Here is a 19827-nt window from a genome sequence, read left to right on the forward strand (position 1 = left end):
TCACCCAATCAGTGGACTGAAAACTGCAACTAACCAGGTAAGTCCCGGCTCTGCCCTGGCACAACTGATGTAGCCCTGTAAGTAGTCCGAGCATACTTTCAGCGGCACTAGCCACTACACTGCCACCAAATATGTACCTGGGCTGGTGGCAGGATTTAAATCAGGTAGGAGTCTTCTTACCTTGTTAAAACCCTTTGCATACCAACTCCACAAAAAAAAAAACTGGCTTTAAAATTTGAAGCTTATAGTCCATTCTTTCAGGACAAAAACTATCACAATATAAAATCAACATGTGTCACAAGAATTACATTTCAAATTTACGCCAGCTTATTGCACCTAACTCTTACCTTTCAGGAAATCTAGACTGCCCCTATCGGACTGACTGTTCACTTGTCCTTTAGATTGTAAGCTCTTTGAGCAGGGATTGTCCTATGTTAAATTGTACAGCGCTGCGTAACCCTAGTAGCGCTTTAGAAATGTTAAGTAGTAGTAGTAGTATTACATATAGCAGTGATTTAACCAGAGCTGAGATTGTGATGTCATAATGCCTCATTCCACCAATGCCTAAGAGCCAACCTCATCAGTGATGTCACAATGGCTCGACTGTCCTATACTTGGCCCACTTCCCCCCTTAGTGTGAAGAGTTTCAGTCTCTGGTATCCAGAGCTGAGATTGTGATGTCATAATGCCTCATTCCACCAATGCCTAAGAGCCAACCTCATCAGTGATGTCACAATGGCTTGATTGTCCTATATTTGTCTCACTCTTATCTATTAGATTGTAAGCTCCTTGAGCAGGGACTGTCCTTCTGTGTTAAATTGTACAGCGCTGCGTAACCCTAGTAGCGCTTTAGAAATGTTAAGTAGTAGTAGTACTTCCCTACCCTTTTCCCTCCAAGAAATGGCATTTTCAAGTGAGAAAGAAAATGAAGGGAATCTGATAAAAATGGGGCACTTACTCTCCTTTTTCATTCCATTCCAGGCAGTTTACACACCCTGCATGACCCTGAAGAGGTGAAGGAACAGAGTGTTACAGAGATCCCTTGTTACCCATCCACAAATCATGTGCCGTACAGTTCTATGCTATACACACAACCTGCATTTTCCCCCCTCCAAGGCACCCAAACCAGATTCAATCAATCAACTGCTGACATAAATGAAGACTTCAGGTTTTCTACCAAGAAGCCATAAGCAAGGTGGTTGATGGGGGAGCCTTGGCACACAGTGAGGACAAAACAAGTAGATCTGATGTTTTCAAAAGATATTTGATACAAGTGCTTAAATGTTCTTCCCACTTTGGCTAAAGAGAAGGGAGATCGATTGGGGGCTTTGAGTGTGATCAAAAAATGGAAGACAAATATTTTTGCAATTTTGGAGACATCATTGCCGGAGGACTCAGAAAGAGCTACATTGTTGATATCAGTCGTGTTTGAACAGGATTTGAATTCATTAAATGAGACTATTTCAGGAATTCAAATGTTTTATGGGAAGATGATCTGGATTTACCCTGTTACCAAGCAGACCCAAGATCGTAGAAGGACTTTTTTGGCTTTGAGACAGATGTTTTGACATTGGGTTCTTCAATTTTGTATTTTGTTATTAAGTATCTGGGGATCAAGTATGTTTTCTTTGCACCTGAGCAGTTAAAGGCAATTTTGGAATTGAAAGTAGGAGGTAGTGGTGTCTGACTTCTCTAGTAGGTTGTACTTTTGTAAATTGATGGGATATATCATGTTCTTGGCTTTTCCTGTTGTATCTGATTTACCTTTTATTCTCCTTATATTTCACCGACCACTCCCCCATATTTTGAGGGATAAGGGAGAGCAGTTTATTTCTTGTTTTTCTTTTGTTTCCTGCTCTGTATTGCTTTAAGTAATTAAACAAAAACAAAAAAAACAAGCAGAAAGATACACTCAAAGCCTGCCTACTTCAGATCTGTATTCAGGACACTGTTTAGCAAGGGCCCTGTTTAGCATGCGCAAAAAATGCTAGCGCACCTTAGTAAAGGCACCCAAAGGAATATATATGTCTCTCTAGCATAAACGGTAGTGCGCCTACAGCGCGGCTTAGCGAACAAGGTCCTAAGTGCTTTGAAAATACGTCTCATTCTGACCTATAATTCTCAGTATAGTCTACATGCTAACTGTAGCAACATTCCATCCAAAACTACCTTTTTAAACGCCTCTCAGTTCCAAAGAAGGGTTGAAGTTCTTTCCTTTATCACTGTCTAATCTTAGTTTGGGGGGGGGGGGGGGGGGGGGGGAAGGGGACGACAAACTGCTGCTACAGCACTACACCTAGCAACTAATTTTCAGAAGAGAGAAGAGCCATCAAGCTGAGCATCTGCTCTTAAGCTGGACAATGGTCACTAGATCGCAAGTCCCCCTAGCAGGAACTCTGCTCAGATTTTTTTTTTTGGCTTGCTACCAGTTGGCTTCCCCAACTCTACATGAACTTGGCCTCCCCGAACAGGTTTTTAAACCCAGCTATGCTGTCTTCACTGCATTCTCTGGCAACAGATTCCACGGCTTAGTTTTGATTGTTTTGTACTTGGTTTTGATTTTATGTATTTAAAAATTCTTATTGTGATGAGACTAACTCAGGACTGTTAGTCTCATCATAAGAATTTTATAAATTGAAAATGGTGAAATTTGTTAAATCTGCTACCTATTAGTTTTATGGATTATCCCAGGATCTCAGTACTACTTTAAAAGGGTAACCCACCATTCTCTCTTTACCCATTACAATGCACATAACTGAGGCCTATAAAATTACTGCTCCTCTCAGCCATCTCCAAACTGAAAACTTCATGCCATTCATTTTGGTTGCCCTTCACTGGTTCTATTTTTTTTTTTAATAATGGGGGGGGGGGGGGGGAATCAGAACTGCACAGTTCTCAAGGTACCGCCACTGCACGCTTAGCTGAACATTGTCCACTATGACTAGACTTTCCTTAATATGAAACTGAAAGCAAAGCAGAGTCAGGATTTTTTTTTCTTAAATGCATCACTCTTGTGCATGTCTACGTGACATTTTACCTGCCATTTAGATGCCCAAACCAGTCTTAAGGCTCTCGGACTCCTCACAGTTCACTCATGAATTAACAGCTGAATTGTCTCATCTGAAAAATCTGACCCTCATGTACGGATCCCTTTTCTGAAACATTTAGGTTACACACCAGTCCTTAATCTTACTGTTTCCTAAATGGGATATCTTAAACCTGTTACCAACTGAAAATAAAGGCTATTGCCTCATTTCCCATGAATAGATTTGAGTTGTTTCTCAAAGGCCTTTGCAAAACGCATTCTGAAAACCCAGATGCACAATATTAATCACATTACACACACATTTAACACCAAAACAAAACCCCACACTTAGACTGGAAGACAGATTCCTTTGCTAGATCCAAGGCCAATGTGGGTAGAAGCACATTAACAAAACGAGGAGCATAAAGCAGACAAGGCATTATCCACCCTCTACTACTAAGTAAATCACTCACGTGGCCTGGTGAAACAAGCCTATCGCCATATTGGGTGAAAACAAGTAGCAGAAGTCATTAACCCGATTTGTTTGGTATTTTTTTGCCACACTAACTCTCTCCAGCTTGCTGTCGAAATCTGTCTAAACCTTGGTTAAGGTCCAGGTAAATGAATTTCTAGACATGCCATCTTGCCTCTGATCAGAGTGCATCATTTTAACCTCCGCTATGGCTGGCTTTCCTTCCCCTCTTCTAATCTAGAAACTGTGTGGCACTTCCTAGCCATTAGAAGTTCACCCTTTCTACATCATCTACTAGCCTAACCTAAGCAGACCAAGAGGTTGGTGGATCAAGACACCTTGCAGCCCACTGCTCTCACCTGTAGCTCTGTCTCCAAGCCCAGCCGTCTGATGAAAGGATCTGTGACATGATAATGCCTCTCAAACCTCAGCGCACCTCTTTCCTGCAGGACAACATTTCCAAATAAGTATACCTTGCAGTTCACACTCCAAAATAAGATCTATAGCAATATTGAACCATTTTAAGCATCAAAACATGAAAAATGGTGTCAGCTTCCCAAACTTACACCCAATAACCTACTCATGCTCCTGACTCAATCCAATCAGATTGACAGCAAGTGCCTCATTTTCACTGGGTCTGGGAGGCACAGGAGATGACAGCATATTTAATATAGTAACGTGCATGAACATTCGCTACTGCAGCTGTGCCCATAGCTGACAGTGCAAGCAAACAAATCCTAAAGTGACTTGCCCTTCCCCCTCCACTAATCTGAACATCTCAAAATGCCATACCCTTGCAAATATGTCTCCTGACTCAGGGCAAGATGCACTAAACTAAACGAGCCTTTAACGAACAAGAAGATCACCCTGGCATGCACTAAAGCCCAATAGCAATAGCAGCAAACGAAAACGGAATGCAGGTGAGCAAATTGTGTAGAAACCCTATTGAAATCCGATGCACTAAGGTTTACCGCTTGCCCTAACGCTGGAGAACTACGGGAAAGCTAACCAGAGGTCCGTACCTCTGTGGGGGCTGCCCGGCTTAAAAAACAAATGTAAAAAAAAAACAAACAAAAAAAACAAACAAATTGCGGGGGGACAAAAACGCTCGTCAGAAGCGTCCTTTATGGACGGCCTTCCCCCCCCCCCCCGCCCGAGGTCACCGCTGCTCCCCGCTGCATTAAAAAAATCATAACTTTAGGCAGCCCCGGCTCCCCTCCCTACCTCTTTCTCCTCAGCTCCGCCTCCCGCCATCCTCCGCCCCCGCCGCCCCCCCTGAGGTCGTCGCCGCCGCTCCCCCCCCCTACATCTTACCGGGCCCTCGTAGCGCCTCTCACCTCTATGTGAAGGCGCTGCACGGGCAAGAACAGCTGATCGCCTCTTCGGATGACCCTCCTTTCCTCCTGGGCCCGCCCTCGTCTGACGTAATGCTTTACAGGCCGATTATCGACGGTTTTAACGAAGGGTTAGAGAATGCAAGTGAGCTGCAACGAGCAGCTCATTTGCATTCCCTTCCTTCGTGAATAGCCGTTCCGTACCGATTCGTTATGGAATTCGGTACGGGATGGCTCTAACGAGGACTTTTGTGCATCTTGCCCTCAGTTCAGTGTGCTAACTCGGATGCTTCACACATACTTTCAGTGGGGTGTGCAGATAACCCTCTTGCAACTAGAACAGGGGTGGGCAACTTCAGTCCTGGAGGGCTGCAACCCAGTGGGTGCATTTCTCCAGTTATTATGCAAGAAATTTGCATACAAACAGATCATGCATATTAAATTGGGGAAATCCTGAAAACTTGACTGGATTGTAGCCCTCAAGGATCAAGTCACCCACCCATTAACTAGAAGGTACCTTACCTTGATCTGACGATGGATGAGGTCTCTTGCAATGTTTACTTTTGCCATCTTTAATGAGGACAGTGAAACGAGGGCACAGAAAAGCTTGTTGCACATCCAAACATCCCAACGCAGTAACACTCCACCACAAGAGACATTTAGTTATCTAAATCAAGCAGGAAAAATATTTTTTAAAAAAAATCAGTAAAAAACACAACTCGCAAGTGCTTCTACATATAGCTTTAATTAAATACTGTCTCCAGCTAATGGCTGTGCTTAGCTTTCCTCTCATCAAAAACAGACAGACTAGATTTGCTCAGAGGATTCCAAAATGGGGGTGGAATGCAGTGACTCACAACTGCATTAGGAAGAGGTAAAGAGTAAGGTCAGAAGTTGTTTTTTTTTTGTTTTTTGTTTGGGTTTTTTTTTTGGGGGGGGGAAGAGGGATGGTAAATATCTCCAATAATGAAGAAAGGAGGACAAAGGACGCAGGAACAGATTTCACACTGGAATTTTATAGTGCAAAAGCCTGTAGGGTCTATTTTAGCTTAATTTAAAGTCCAACAAGTAAACTAAATACTTTTGATAGTCTATTATCATGCAGCTTTGGATGGCAGGTGAAGATTATGTGAGGTTTTTTTTTTTGTTTTAATATCATTGAACTTTCATGTCAAGCAGCACCTCTAAATGCTCAAGGCAAAGTCTTTTTTTTTTTTTTTTTTAACTGGTAGCGTTTTTGTTTCTGCAGGATGAAAGCACCGGTTGGTTATAGGTCTAAATGGCTAGCACATAACCGCTGTCAAGTGAACAAGGGAATCTGCTTTCTGGCCTTTATGCTAGATTACCCTTACGAGAGAAGCTACACTGGCTCCCACTCAAAGAACACATCACTTTCAAAGTATGTACTTTAGTTCACAAGATCATACATGGTGATGCCCCAGCCTACATGTCAGACCTAATACATCTACCACCCAGGAATGCTAAAAAAAATCATCCCGTACATTCCTTAATCTTCATTTCCCTAATTGTAAAGGCCTAAAATACAAACGCAAGCATCAACCTTTTCCTATACGAGTACGCAATTCTGGAAAGCGCTACCACGCAACCTGAAAAAGATCTACGAATTAACCAACTTCCGCAAACTATTGAAGACCCATCTCTTTGACAAGATATACCATAAAGATCAACACATGTGAAAATCCCCACTTATATCTAGAATTGTCTTATAATGTTTTCTGTTATGTTACTATCATGTATTTCTTTACCATATAACCCATAACCCTTCTGTAATACCAGATGTCTATTTTCTTCTTATTTCCACTATTCATAAGCCACATTGAGCCTGCAAAGAGGTGGTAAAATGTGGGATATAAATGCAATAAATAATTATGTCTCGAGCCAGGGCTTTCCAAACCTGTCCTGGGGGAGGCCCAGCCAGTCAGGATATCCACAATGAATATTCATGAGACCGATTTTAGATTTGCATACTAAGGAGGCAGTAAACGAAGAAAATCAATCTCGTGAATATTTATTGTGGATATCCTAGAAACCTGACTGACTTACTCTGGCATAAAGGCCAGAAAGCAGATTCCCTTGTTCACTTGACAGCGGTTATGTGCTAATTTATACTTATAACCAGTGCTTTCATCCAGCAGAAACGAAAACACTACCAATTAAAAAAAAAAGTGCCTCAATTATTTCATAGCGGCTAAAAGCTTTTAATCAGTGACCAAGCTAACAAAAACCACCAAAGAGAAAACAATGCAATGAATATTGTGTCATTGGGCAAACTGCCCAGAAGGGCAAGCGTTCGGCAGTTAGACCAGTGACCATTTTACTAATCCAGGTAACTGAATTGATCCAACAGGTTCTTAAAGCATCTGCAGGTGTGAAGGATATACTATGTACACCGAGCGCCAAGGAATCCAGACATCTTCGGTCTAATTTAGATCTGCCATAAAGAGAAAGCCAGAATTCCCATCCGAGTTCCTCTTTGCTTGCTGTATTAATGTTTGAGCACTCCACTGAACTAGGTCTATATGGAAACCACTAACAATTAACCAAAATTTACCACCTAGGAATGCCAAAAGATCATCCCCCACATTCCTTGATCTGCACAGGAATGAAATACAAACTAATGCATGCGTCAAACTTCGCCTACCTGAGCACGCAGCTATGGAATGTACTACCGCGCAGCTTGAAATCGGTCTACGAAAGTACGAACTTCCGCTCTTTACTGAAGACCCACCTTTTTAATAAAGCCTATCACAAAGATCAACCAATGTGAATATGTACAAATTGCCTATTTATATTTAGAACTGTCTCTTAATATCTGCTTGTACACTATGATTCTGTCTTATTATCATCATGCTGACCAAAACCCTGCAATACTAAACGTTTATTAACTAACATTCTTCCACTATTCATGATGTATTGTAAGCCACTTTGAGCCTGCAAAGAGGTGGAAACGACAACTATTTCCACTTAAATAATGAAGTCTACAAATCATGAACACTGCTATTGGCATCAGGATGGCACCACAATATGCCAAACTTACTGGGACATTTCTGAAGACATCTAACCTTGAAGTATTACTGTTATATAGACGACATTATGATTTGGACCTAGGGAGAAGAGACCCTCAGATTCAAAGTTGAACAGAGTTTCATTTTCTAGGCCCCCGTGGTTTGGGGGTTGTTTTGGTTTTTTAATCAATAGTTTTATACAGAAAACCATCAGATGCAGCTGCTAACATGGTTTCCAACATCTGCTTTTCATTCACAAAAAGAAGAAGTCCATTATATTTTTATTTCTGCATTTATAACCCACATTTTCCAAACTATTTGTCGGTTCAATGCGGCTCACATTTTGATTAGAATAGTCCAGTTACAAGGTCATTTGGTGTAGTCGTGGGCTTAGATCAGCGTCCATGATGGCAGTGTGTTGGTTTATTTGTAACATTTATACCCCACATTTTCCCACCTATTTGCAGGCTCAATGTGGCTTACAAAGTACCGTAAAGGCGTTTGCCATTTCGGATGATAACAAATACAAGATTGTGTTGAAGTCAGATGAGGTAGAAGTGGTTGGTGTTCCAGACGCTTATATGGGTTCGTCGAAGAAGATTCTGTAGAGATGAGCTTACAGGTGTTTCTGGAAGATGTCGTCGTTATTTTTGCATTTTAGGGTTGAAGATAATATGTTCCAGATCTTAGAACAAATATGTGAAGTTGGTGGAGTATGAGGAATTGTAATTTAATCCTTGGCATTTGGAAAAGTGAAGGGTGAGGTATGTTCTTGCTCCTTTTAGTGTGCTGCGTGCAGGTAATTCTATTAGGTTTGACATATTCCGGTGCAAGTCCGATAATTATTCTGTAGGCCAATAAGCATATCTTGAAGGAAATGCATGATTTAATAGATAGCCAGTGGAGATTTGGGGGTAGCAGTTTTGTGCTTTCGAATTGCTTTTTCCCCAAATATTAGTCTTGCCGCAGAGTTGTGAGCTGTTTGCATTTTCTTTAGTAATTGTTCCTTGCATCCAGTGTAGACTGTTGCAGTAGTCAGCATGTGAGGCCCATGGACTGGTCTAGTGATCAGAAGATATTTGTAGGGAAGCAGTTTTTTTATTCGTTTTAGTACCCACATAATTTGGAACATTCTCTTTGTAGTGTTTGAGGATTTGTTTGTAGGTTGCAGTCAATATTGATTCCTAATATTTTCAGATTATCTGTTATTGGAAGGGTTGTGCCCTTGTTGGTGATGATTCAGAAGGGATTGGTGGTGTGTGGTGATGTGATTAATCAGGCAATGTGTTTTTGCTTTGTTCAGTTTGAGTTTGAATCTTGCTGCCCATGATTCCATTATATTTATGCCATCTGTTATCCTGGTCGCGATTTCATGCAGATGTTGGAATGGGATGTATATGGAAATGTCAGGAGCTCATTGGGCATTTTGGGGGAATGGGGGCAATCTTTTTTTCCTGGAATTCGCAGTGCAATGTGTCTCATTTTCAAGCTGGCTGTTTCCTCCCGACCACAACCTCCTAAATTCTGTCCTCATCTGTTTTCAGATATTTTGTCTCCACACTGATATTTTCTCACCTTTGTGTATAATTTCTTTCCAACATCTATTGGAGTTCATTTGCTGATGGGGGGGGGGGGGATCCTTGTTCGCTGCTAGAAGAGGATTAGTATTAGTTAGGTTGTCTGAGTGTATACAGTTTCTTTGTGTCTTTGTAATTTATTTGGTACATTTGTATCCCACATTTTCCCAGCTTGTGCGAGCACAATGTGGCTAACAAAGTTACAAGAAATTACATAGTACTGCAGGATAAAATAGTTATATAAAAATTAAAGACAATAGCGTAAGCAGCTTAATAAAAGAATACAGATGGGAATACAGGAGCAACAAGAGGGAAACAGACATAAGGCCAAATGCGGGTAATCAAACAAAACGGAAATAGGGGATTAAAGAGTATTGTGGTCTTTGGGATATGCCTTACTAAACAGATAAGTTTTTAGTAATTTCTATCTGAGCCCATGTGATTTTGTAGTATTTTATTTTAGCATGTCTTGATTTTTGTTTTGTATCCATTTTGTGCTACCCTCCATGCATTTTTGTGTCCTTTTTATTTTTCATCCATGCACGTTCTCGCCTATGGCAGTGGGTTTCGGCCATTTTTAGTTCATCGAACCATGGTACTGGTTTGTGTCTCTATCATGTTTTTGTTTTCATAAGGTCTATCACGTCCAATATTTGACTGCTTCTTTTGGCCTATTCTGAGAGAAATTCATCCATGTCAGTGGCGAGCACTGATTGTCGTATATGGCCATCCAAAATTTGGTTGGCTCAATCTCTCTCTGTGATTTGTATGGTATTCATGATTTTGTTGGGTGGGTTTTGTGTTCTTTCCAGTAAAGGGTCATGTTCAGCTAGAAGTAATCAGACCATGGGATTTCAGTCCATCTCGGGTTCTGTATTCTGAAGTCACTGTCTTGTGGAAATCTGTAGGCTAGTAGGTCTATGGTGTGTCCTTTGATGTGGGTTTTAGTCACTGCTGGTTGCTGGAAGTCCCATAGTTGAAGGAATTCATCGCATTCTTCGAAGGCATCTTGTTCTCTGGTCTTCTAGGTGTATATTAATGTCTCCTATTAGAAGGGTGTTGGGGTTAGGTACACGAGTTTCAGATGAAGTCCATAAAGTTTATTTGATTCTGTTTCCAGGTTCCTTGGGGGAGGGGGTACTGTAGAATAGGATGCAGCACAGTTGGTTGCATAGAGTTTGATTCTCGATTCAGAACGAGGCAATTTCTAGATGTGGCGTTATTGATTCCACATCGACCGTGAAGAGGGATCTGTAAATTGGTGCAATTCCGCCGTTTTCCCCCCCCCCACTTCTGGTCCAATGTAGGAAGTTTATATCCTGGTGGGCATAGGTCCAGAGAGTGATAGGGTCTTAGTCGTGGATCCATGTTTCCGTGATAAAGACCAGGCCGAGATCTTCATCGGTTATCCAGTTCTTTATGGTTTCCGTTTTGTTTACCACTGATCTCGTGTTGATGTATTGCACTGGTATAGGTAGGCAGTCAACCTCCATTAATGCCGCAATGCTAATTTTTGGTAGTTGACGTTGATTTGGGTTTGTGTTTCTTTGGTTTATTTTTTTGGGTCCTTTTTTCCCACATTTTGCTTGGTTGCCTTGTCCAATTGTTTGAATTCTTCCTGGGAGGTGGGTGTCTCTTCCAGTTGGGTAACAGATTGCATACTATTGGTATATTGTTATCTTTTTGGGTTAGGGGTTTGTGGGTGTTATGAATGTTAGGGTTACCAATCCTACTAATATTTTTGTGAAGTACATTATAGTTCTTGAGAGAGGTGCAGGGTGACTTTTTTTTTTTTTAATGTGTGCGATTTGTTGCATTGAATGAGTGGGTGAGTGTGTGGGTCTTCCAGCTGAGAGGCTGTGTGTAGGATTTTGTGAGTTCACTGACTTTCCAGTGGCATTTCTTCTCTGGTGACAGGTTTGCTCTCTGGCTCAGCTTGAAGTGCTGCCAGTGTCTGTCCCAGAGCTCATGCTACACTTGGCTATTCACCAGCTGTGACTTTCTTTCCCCGGTGCAGGTAGCCATGGGATCCTGCTGACCCGGCTCTCATTGACCACATGGTCAACGGAGGTGCTGGTTGTGCTGCGATTCCGTGCAGTCAATGGCGGTGCCAGTCGCGCTTCTCCTTCAGGTGCTGGGAACTGAAGGGAGTGATTCCAGTGTCCCTTTGAGAACACGTGGTCAGTAGCGGTGCCGAGCACTGAAGGAGCAATTCCAGTGTCCATGTGGTTGGTGCCAGCGCCATTGTGCTTCTCCTTCAGGTGCTGGGTGCCGAATTGATTGCTGCGTTCCTCTGTGGCTGTCTGACCTGACAAGCCACACAATGCCATTGTCAGACTTGTGAGTTCTTGTACCAAGTAGAGCGCTGCTGAGCCTGATGCTCGGACCAGGTTCTGCTTGGCAGCTGAACAACCCCAGGTTTCACCTGCGCTGACCACTGTTCCCCAGAGGTTGAGCCCCTAGATGCGGGCGACCTGCAGGACTTATGGAACAGAGCTGGAAGCGGGGTGGTGGACGTATTGGCCAGGCAGGCAGCAGGTCAAGAGAGAAATCTAGGTACAGGCGGAAGTCAGTAGGCAGCCAAGAGAGTAATCCAGGCACAGGCGAAGGTCAGTGGGCAGGCAGAACAGTAATCCAGGTACAGGAAAAAGTCAGTAGGCAGGCAGAACAGTAATCCAGGTACAGGCAAAGTCAGTAGGCAGGCAGAACAGTAATCCAGGTACAGGCAGTCAGTAACAAGGGACAAGTAGATAAGAAGCAGACTACAGAGTTAGTAACACCTACCAAAGTAGAAGCCAAAGCATGGAGTCCAGGAAGAGATCAGCTGATAAAGTGCTGGCATCTGACACCAGCAGGGAGAAGGAGCACAGCCATAGGACAAGAGCAGGGGAAGGAGGAACCAGAAGACCAATAGGAGAGAAGCAAGGGAAGCCAGGCAGAGAGAGAGAACAGACTCGGGTGCATGGAAGCAAAGCAATCAAGGAGCCTGCAGCCAGAGAAGAACTACACACACATGGCTCAGGGCTGTGCCAGTCAAGTGTGTGTGTCGACAGGACCCCGCGCAGCCCGAGGACACCACTTGCGTTGAGGTAGGGGACATGACAGCCATAGTATATGCATAAGACACAAACACCTCAAAATTTTGAGTAAATCCTTCAAAATAAGCTACACACCCAAAGTGGAGGAGTGGCCTAGTGGTTAGGGTGGTGGACTTTGGTCCTGGGGAACTGAGGAACTGAGTTCGATTCCCACTTCAGGCACAGGCAGCTCCTTGTGACTCTGGCCAAGTCACTTAACCCGCCATTGCCCCATGTAAGCTGCATTGAGCCTGCCATGAGTGGGAAAGCGCGGGGTACAAATGTAACAAAACAAAACAAAAAAAAAGTGAGCTTCGAGAATATTGCCTTTTCACTTAAACACCCCACAGAAAGTTTACTGCAGTACAAAGAAAAGAAACCCCGAGTGTCATCCTTATAGTTAACATACAATCCAGGAAGGGGGGGGGGGGGGGGGGGGGGGAACCAACAAAAAAACTGAAAAAAAGAGTCATAAGAGACCTACAGCCACTATTCCAGAAAGACAGTCCCAGCTCCATCAATACTGGCTTTCTGATAAGCTTCTGCAGAGCTTGCTCTGGTTAAGAGAAGAATGGCAGAAGGTCTTGCAATATACCAACCCACAAACTATGCCAGCGCACCATAGTTACCCACATATGAAAAATATTCAACATGAGGGAATCCTACTCATACACTTCCTCTAATGTAGTATACATTATAAAATACAGAAAGTGCAAAATTATTAAAAAAAAAATTTTTTTAAAGATTTGGTGCCTTTTGTGAGTTGGAGATAGACTACATCAAAGAAAGAAAAAGGTGACACCTCTGTGGGTGAACTTTTTTTAGTTCCAGAACTCTGCATCAATGACCTTATGCTCAGAACACTAAAAGAAACTTAAACAATCCTGTAATACAAGAACCTTGAAGATAAAATACTTTGACACCAACAAGAAAAGGACAGACATCTAGGTTTCCTATCACACTATAAAACCGTAAAGTTATACTGCTTTGTCACCTTCTAACATCCATCCATCTCTCCCTGTGCCTCCCCCTCCTTCCTCCTCCACCACCCCTACCACTGTCCCTGGAATGCTTTTGTGTTTCACATATACTCTAACAGTCCTCCCTCTTAGATTCCCACTACAGCTCCTTGTAACCCTGAGCAAGTCACTTAATCCACCATTGTCCCAGGTACCTAAAAAAACCCCCCAAAAAACCAACTTCTGAATGCTCAATGCTAATGGCATGCAAATTTTATGCGCCATTAGCGTTGAGCATTAGTAATTAAAGGAGGGGGGAGACTGCCTAGCACATACACACAAGAGAGCCCTGCACAGCCAGGGGGAGGATGCACCAGAGTAGCCCTGATGCCAGGGGAAAGACAGGTATGCATACTTTGCTCATGGGTTCTTGAACCCTATTCTGTTTTGGCCCCAACCCAATAACGTACCTTGGGTAATGCTCAGCAGTCCAACCCATGGGATAAACAATGAAGCCGCTGTCCTTCAATACACAAATTTAACACTGGGGCTTAATCATCACATCTCCTATCTCACCCTCCCCCCCCCCCTTATTAGCCACCACTGGGCATTCTGCAAAAAAAGTGTTTTGGATGATCTGGAAAGTCTCTAATATTTGTTCTTCTTACCTCAGCTGACACTAACAAATCTTTCGGCCACATCAACATGAATCCAAGTACCCTAGACACCCATCAGCAGCAAGAGTGCCTTTGTTTTTTCACATTTGCCACCTGTATCATATCTCCCTTGTCTCTCCTTTCCTCTAGGGTTTACACTTTCAGGTCTACCAGTCTCTTCTCGTATGTCTTTTGGTGCAAACCCCATACCATTTCTGTCACCTTCTTCTGGACTGCTTCTATCTTTTCACATCCTTAGCAAGACATAGCCTCTAAAACTGTACATAATACTCCAGGAGGGGCCTCACCAATGACTTGCACAGAGGCATCAACACCTCCTTTCCTCTGCTGGTTATGCCTCTCTTGATACAGTCTAACATCCTTCTGGCTATGGCCACTGTCTCTGTCACACAGTTTTGTTACTTTAAGATCCTCGGATACCATCACCCCAAGGTCCCTCTCCCTGTCTCTGCATATTGGCCTCATCTCCTAGGCCATAGGGCTCCCTTGGATTTCTACTCCCCAAAATGAATCACTCTGCACTTCTTTGCATTAAATTTTAACTCTTATAGAAAACTAGTAAAAAAGCCCCGTTTCTGATGCAAATGAAACGGGGGCTAGCAATGTTTTCTTCTGTGTGCATGTGGGAGTGTGTGTGTCCCTGCCCTCTGGCCTCTCTCCCCTCCCCCCTCTGAGTCCTTCACTGTTACAGAGCCAGCGATTTGATTTCGTGCTCTGCTGTTTTCCTTCACTGACTGTGTTACAGAGAGGACGGGGCAGACACTCATAGGGAAACCGGATATCTCGCCCCCTTCACACTTCCGGCTGGAGGCTTCATAGAACGTTGGTGTTGCTTTTTATATAGAGAGATGAAAGAGGTGGAATACTAAATCGATCCATACAACATCTCCAACCTTTCAAACTTCAGTTGGGACACTACTCGTTTAAAAAAACAAAAAAGTCACGAGGATGTCAGCAGCAATGTATGTTGAGCTGAGTTTGAAATGCCTTGCTAGTCCCTGGTGCAGCGAATCAAAACGCTGGCCATCATTGGATGGATGTGGTTGGACTATTAAGGATGCCGTGAAGTTGCGGGCTGCTGGTACTAGTGCTCTGAAGTTGCAGAAGTACACCCTAATGCTAAACGTTTATTTTAAAACAGAAATATGATAAGTTCACAGGAGGTTTTTTTTTTGCCCATGACTGAACTGAAGCCGTTTGTAGACTGAATACAGTTCACTGAGGCTTTATCCTGGAAGCAAGATACTGGGCTAGATGGACCTTTGCTCTGACCCAGTATGGCTGTTCTTATGTTCTTAAATAGGCCTATGATAGAGCTATAAAATGATCATGCAAAATAAATACTCTTTCTAAACTTCGTATATCAAAAGTACTTCAAAACCTCACGTGAACATATGAAAACAATAAATGTGAATGCGCAGTCAGTTTGCATATCAAAAATGGATCCTCAGGAGCTTAGTCAAGATCGGGAGGCGGGGCTGGTGGTTGGGAGGCGGGGATAGTGCTGGGCAGACTTATACGGTCTGTGCCAGAGCAGGTGGTTGGGAGGCGGGGCTGGTGGTTGGGAGCAGGGTTGCCATATAAAAAAAAAATTCCCACACAAAACAGCCCAAAACCCGCCCAAAATCCGCACTTATCCCACCCCCGACGTCATCCCCCCTGCCCCTTCTGTCATCACCCCCGCCGTCATCAGCCCCACCCCTTCCGTCATCAGCCCCACCCAAAACGACGGCAAACCCCGCCTCTGTCGCCATTAGCCCCCCCCCCCCCCCCCGGCCGAAAAACCGCCCCAAAACCCACACAAAAAAAACAAAACCAGTCCAAAAAACCGCAACCCGCCGCGGGCAAAAGTTTCCCGCGGCGGGTTGCGGAAAACCGCCCAATTGGGCGGGAAAACTGCCCATCTGGCAACGCTGGTTGGGAGGCGGGGATAGTGCTGGGCAGACGTATACAGTCTGTGCCCTGAAGAGCACAGGTACAAATCAAGTAGGGTATACACAAAAAGCAGCAAATATGAGTTATCTTGTTGGGCAGACTGGATGGACCTTGCAGGTCTTTTTCTGCCGTCATCTACTATGTTACTATGTTACTATATCCTGCTTGTGATTTTTTTTTTTACAAGTTCTGTCTTCACTGAAGTTTGAAAGGCTGGAGATGTGTTGTATGATTTAATTAAATTTTAACTGCCAAACATCGGACCAGTCTAACTTTTGAGGATCTTTTATGTTTTTCAGTCCCTCCGGGGCATCCACTAAAGTTACAAATCTTGGTATCATCCGCAAAAAGGCAAACCTCACCTTTTAACCCTTCGGCAATGTCGCTCGCAAACATATTGAACAGAATTGGCCCCAGCGCTGATCCTTGAGGCATTCCGCTACTGAACTTTCCTTCCCCAGAGTGAATTCCATTGACCACCACCCTCTGGCGTCTTGCCCGTCAACCAGTTTCTAATTCAGTTCATCACTTTGGGTCCTAACTTCAGTCTGTCCAAGTTTATTCAAGAGCCTCCTATGAGGAACCATGTCAAAAGCTTTGCTGAAATCCAAGTAGATTGTATTTAGCGCACATCCTCAATACAATTCTCTGGTTGCCCAGTCAAAAAATTCAAGCTAAATTTGTTGGCATGATTTACCTTTGGTAAAACCATATTGCCTCGGATCTTGTAACCCACAGGATTCCAATAAATTCACTATCCTTTCCTTCAGCAATGCTTCCATTACTTTTCCCCAATAACTGAAGTGAGGCTTACTGGCCTATAGTTTCCTGCTTCTTCTGTCACCACTTTTGTGAGAGGGAGCACATCCACTCTTCTCCAATTCCATAGAACCTTTCCTGTCTCCACACCCAGTATTTTTTTTTTGTTTGTTTTTATATAGAGCTGTGACATGCGATTAAATAATTTTGGTGGGTTTGTATCGACATGGAGCTCTGTCTTACTGTGGAGAATTTCTTGTTTCCTGTTTTTGTAACTTTTGAAACAAAATATAAAAAGGAATCATCCTAATACATGAGCTGAAAAAGCCCATAAGGTTTAGAGAATTTTGGTACTACAATATCTATAGCTACTAAAAACAGTGGTTTAACGTTAATTTGCTTTTTAATTTTTGTTGCAGAACACACTCACCTTATTAATCCATGCTTAAGATATATTCTGCAAAGAATTGGTAAGCTTGTTGAACATAGAAGCCCTTTCTTGAGCAGGCACAGGCATTATACTAAATTGTATTGGAGCTTTTAAACCATGCAGGTCCCTTTTTCAAAATGCAAAAGGAAAGGGTGATAGAAGCAAGTCTACATATACTTGTAAATAAAAGTTATAGCACTACGTGATCTTGAAAGTTCCTTACACACTGGATATTCATGCTGGTACAAATAAGTTGATACATACACTCACAGCCTCTATAGCCAGTGGTAGAATACTTTACCAATAATCAAGGTACATACTACAGTATATTTCTACAATGTCTCTTCTTCAACATGCCAAAGAACTACATACCAGATGCCGGCACAACAGTCAAGTACCGACTTATCTGTTGGAAAAATAAGGGGTTGCCCTATAAAGAAGCCACCTAGTTTTATGCTCACAGTGACCTCTTATAGAATAGCAACTAGCAGAACAGTACATGCCATGATTTGATTACATATACTTTACCAGATGATGCATGCATGTGTGCTCTGACCAAATTCTATCCGAGTACACCTGTAAATTACAGAATCCTATAATTTATGCAAGTACATGCTAATATCTAGAAGCATCACAGAATATAGTTCTTAGTCTCCTGAGCTGCTTTTGCTGGTAACTGTGCACTGCTAGTTGCCTCTATCGGATGAGTTTGAAATTTTTAGGCTAAGTTAATGAAATATTACAAAATAATATAAAAAATATTTAAAAAGAAGAAACATTTGAAGATATTGGACTGGAAGATACAAGGTGATGTTGCCCATCAAGCAATTACAGGGTATACACCGCTGACTGTCCAATACCCTTAAGATATTTTATTTGGAGTATTACTTACTCCAAAGACATTTTGTATGAAGCCCATTAGTGGTCTTTGAAAATGTCTAGAAGCAAGCTTTTATACCAGCAAAAGGACTGGTGTAAGTGATTAAATGTATGCACGTTTTCAGTCACTTGCATTCTAAAGATTAGATGCCTACTTTACTTCATAGAATTGGCTTAAAACGGGGCGCCATAACAGAACTAGCCACTATATCTGCCCAAAAGACAAAATATCACTGTAGCATATAATGCTCTAGCACATCACATGCCAGTTCCAGTCCTTGAAGGCCCCACATAAGCACATTCCCCCTCCCCAAAGTTAAACAAAACAAAAAAACTACAACCCAAGCAGACACGGAGGCATATTTTCAAAGCACTTAGACTTAGAAAGTCTAAATGCTTTGAAAATGAGTCCCATGGTAACCAAAGCTGCTTATCTTCCTAGATTACGGAATCACAAAAGTGCATGTATGCCCTTGAAATGATCACTGAATGCTCTAACCACATCAGTTCAGTCTCTTTAGTCTTAAATGTAATACTTATTAAATGAAAAGTAGGCTCTAAAAAAAAAAAAAAACATCACCAGGGTGCTTTACTGGAAAGCCATGCTGGCACAAGGAATTCATAAGAACAGAAAGGTGCAGAATAATGACATTAGCAGCTACTGGATTTTACCTAGGAGAAGGTATTTCAAGTGATCTATGAAATATGTTTGCCAATCAGAATATTTCTCACCACGTATGTATCATTTTAGTGGTACTTTATCTAATTGCAGATGAAGGAAGAAATTAGAAACAAAAATAAGCCAACAACAGGGATGAGAGGCTCTACTTTTAGCTACTCAATGTCCCTTTTCTGGGACCTTTTCTAGTATTTTGCTTGGGGGACCCTTTATTTGAACTGCTGCCACTGAGCTGCCTAAATCCAATTCTAAACACCAGACAGTCACGCTGCTAAGTTTTCTATCTTAAAAGAGAGTTTGTTTAAGAACTCATTCCCAAAGCAAAACAAACAGATGAAGCCCTACTGAAGCTCTGGGTATTACTGAGGCGTATTTTCAAAGCACTTAGAACCCTATGGAACTTTGGAAGGCTAAGTGCTTTGAAAATACGCCTCATTGTGTCCCTGCCATTTACCACCGTAGAGGAGGCGAACTCTGCATGGCAGCCACGGGCCCGACCAACTTTTGGCCCCAAGACAGCGGGGCCTACGTGGAGAGAGAGAGGTTGGCTTAGTCCTAGGCCCCTCCCAGACAGAAAGGCATCGCGGGGGGGGGGGGGGGGAGCTCCCCTCCCCCCAAACATAGGCGCCTTATAAAGCAGGAAACGCCAACCCCCAAGAAGTCCACAGCAAGTTGCCAGAAATGACAGCGGGCGGCCCAGCTGGCTGTTACCTGTCAGGCCTCCTCCGTAGCGGAGCAGCAAGTGCAACTGGAGGGGGAGGGGGAGGCCCCGGACCACCCCCCTGCTTCCTCGTCCCCTTACTCCCGTGCCATGCTGCACCGAGCTCCCGTCCACCCCCCCGTTTCTTCCAGCTTTTCCACCACCACCCCACAGGCCCTCGTCCTCCTCCTCCCAGGCACTGGCGCAACGCTTTTACCGCCCCGCCGCCGCCGTCCACTGCAGCGGCTCCTACGCCGCACACAGACAGCGTAAACGTTTACGCTAAGAATCCCTCCCT

General features: G+C 43.2%; 1 protein-coding gene across 2 annotated transcripts in view; it reads right to left on the reverse strand.

Moving 5' to 3' along the window:
• Positions 1 to 19827, reverse strand: part of WDTC1 (WD and tetratricopeptide repeats 1) — a 59589-nt gene that overhangs the window by 39687 nt on the left and 75 nt on the right. The window contains exons 1-4 of one of the 2 annotated variants that reach the window (XM_030219067.1): positions 19541 to 19686; positions 5354 to 5498; positions 3857 to 3940; positions 959 to 1005 (exon numbers count right to left, since the gene is read on the reverse strand). In XM_030219067.1, the coding sequence (XP_030074927.1) occupies positions 959 to 1005; positions 3857 to 3940; positions 5354 to 5449 (227 nt within the window). In that variant the 5' untranslated portion in view covers positions 5450 to 5498; positions 19541 to 19686. Of the gene's footprint in view, positions 1 to 958; positions 1006 to 3856; positions 3941 to 5353; positions 5499 to 19540; positions 19687 to 19827 lie in introns of those variants that run through there. The other variant, XM_030219068.1, reaches the window with a different exon arrangement.

This window comes from Microcaecilia unicolor, chromosome 11 (assembly GCF_901765095.1).
Source record: "Microcaecilia unicolor chromosome 11, aMicUni1.1, whole genome shotgun sequence".
In the NCBI taxonomy this organism is placed as follows: Eukaryota; Metazoa; Chordata; class Amphibia; order Gymnophiona; family Siphonopidae; genus Microcaecilia; species Microcaecilia unicolor.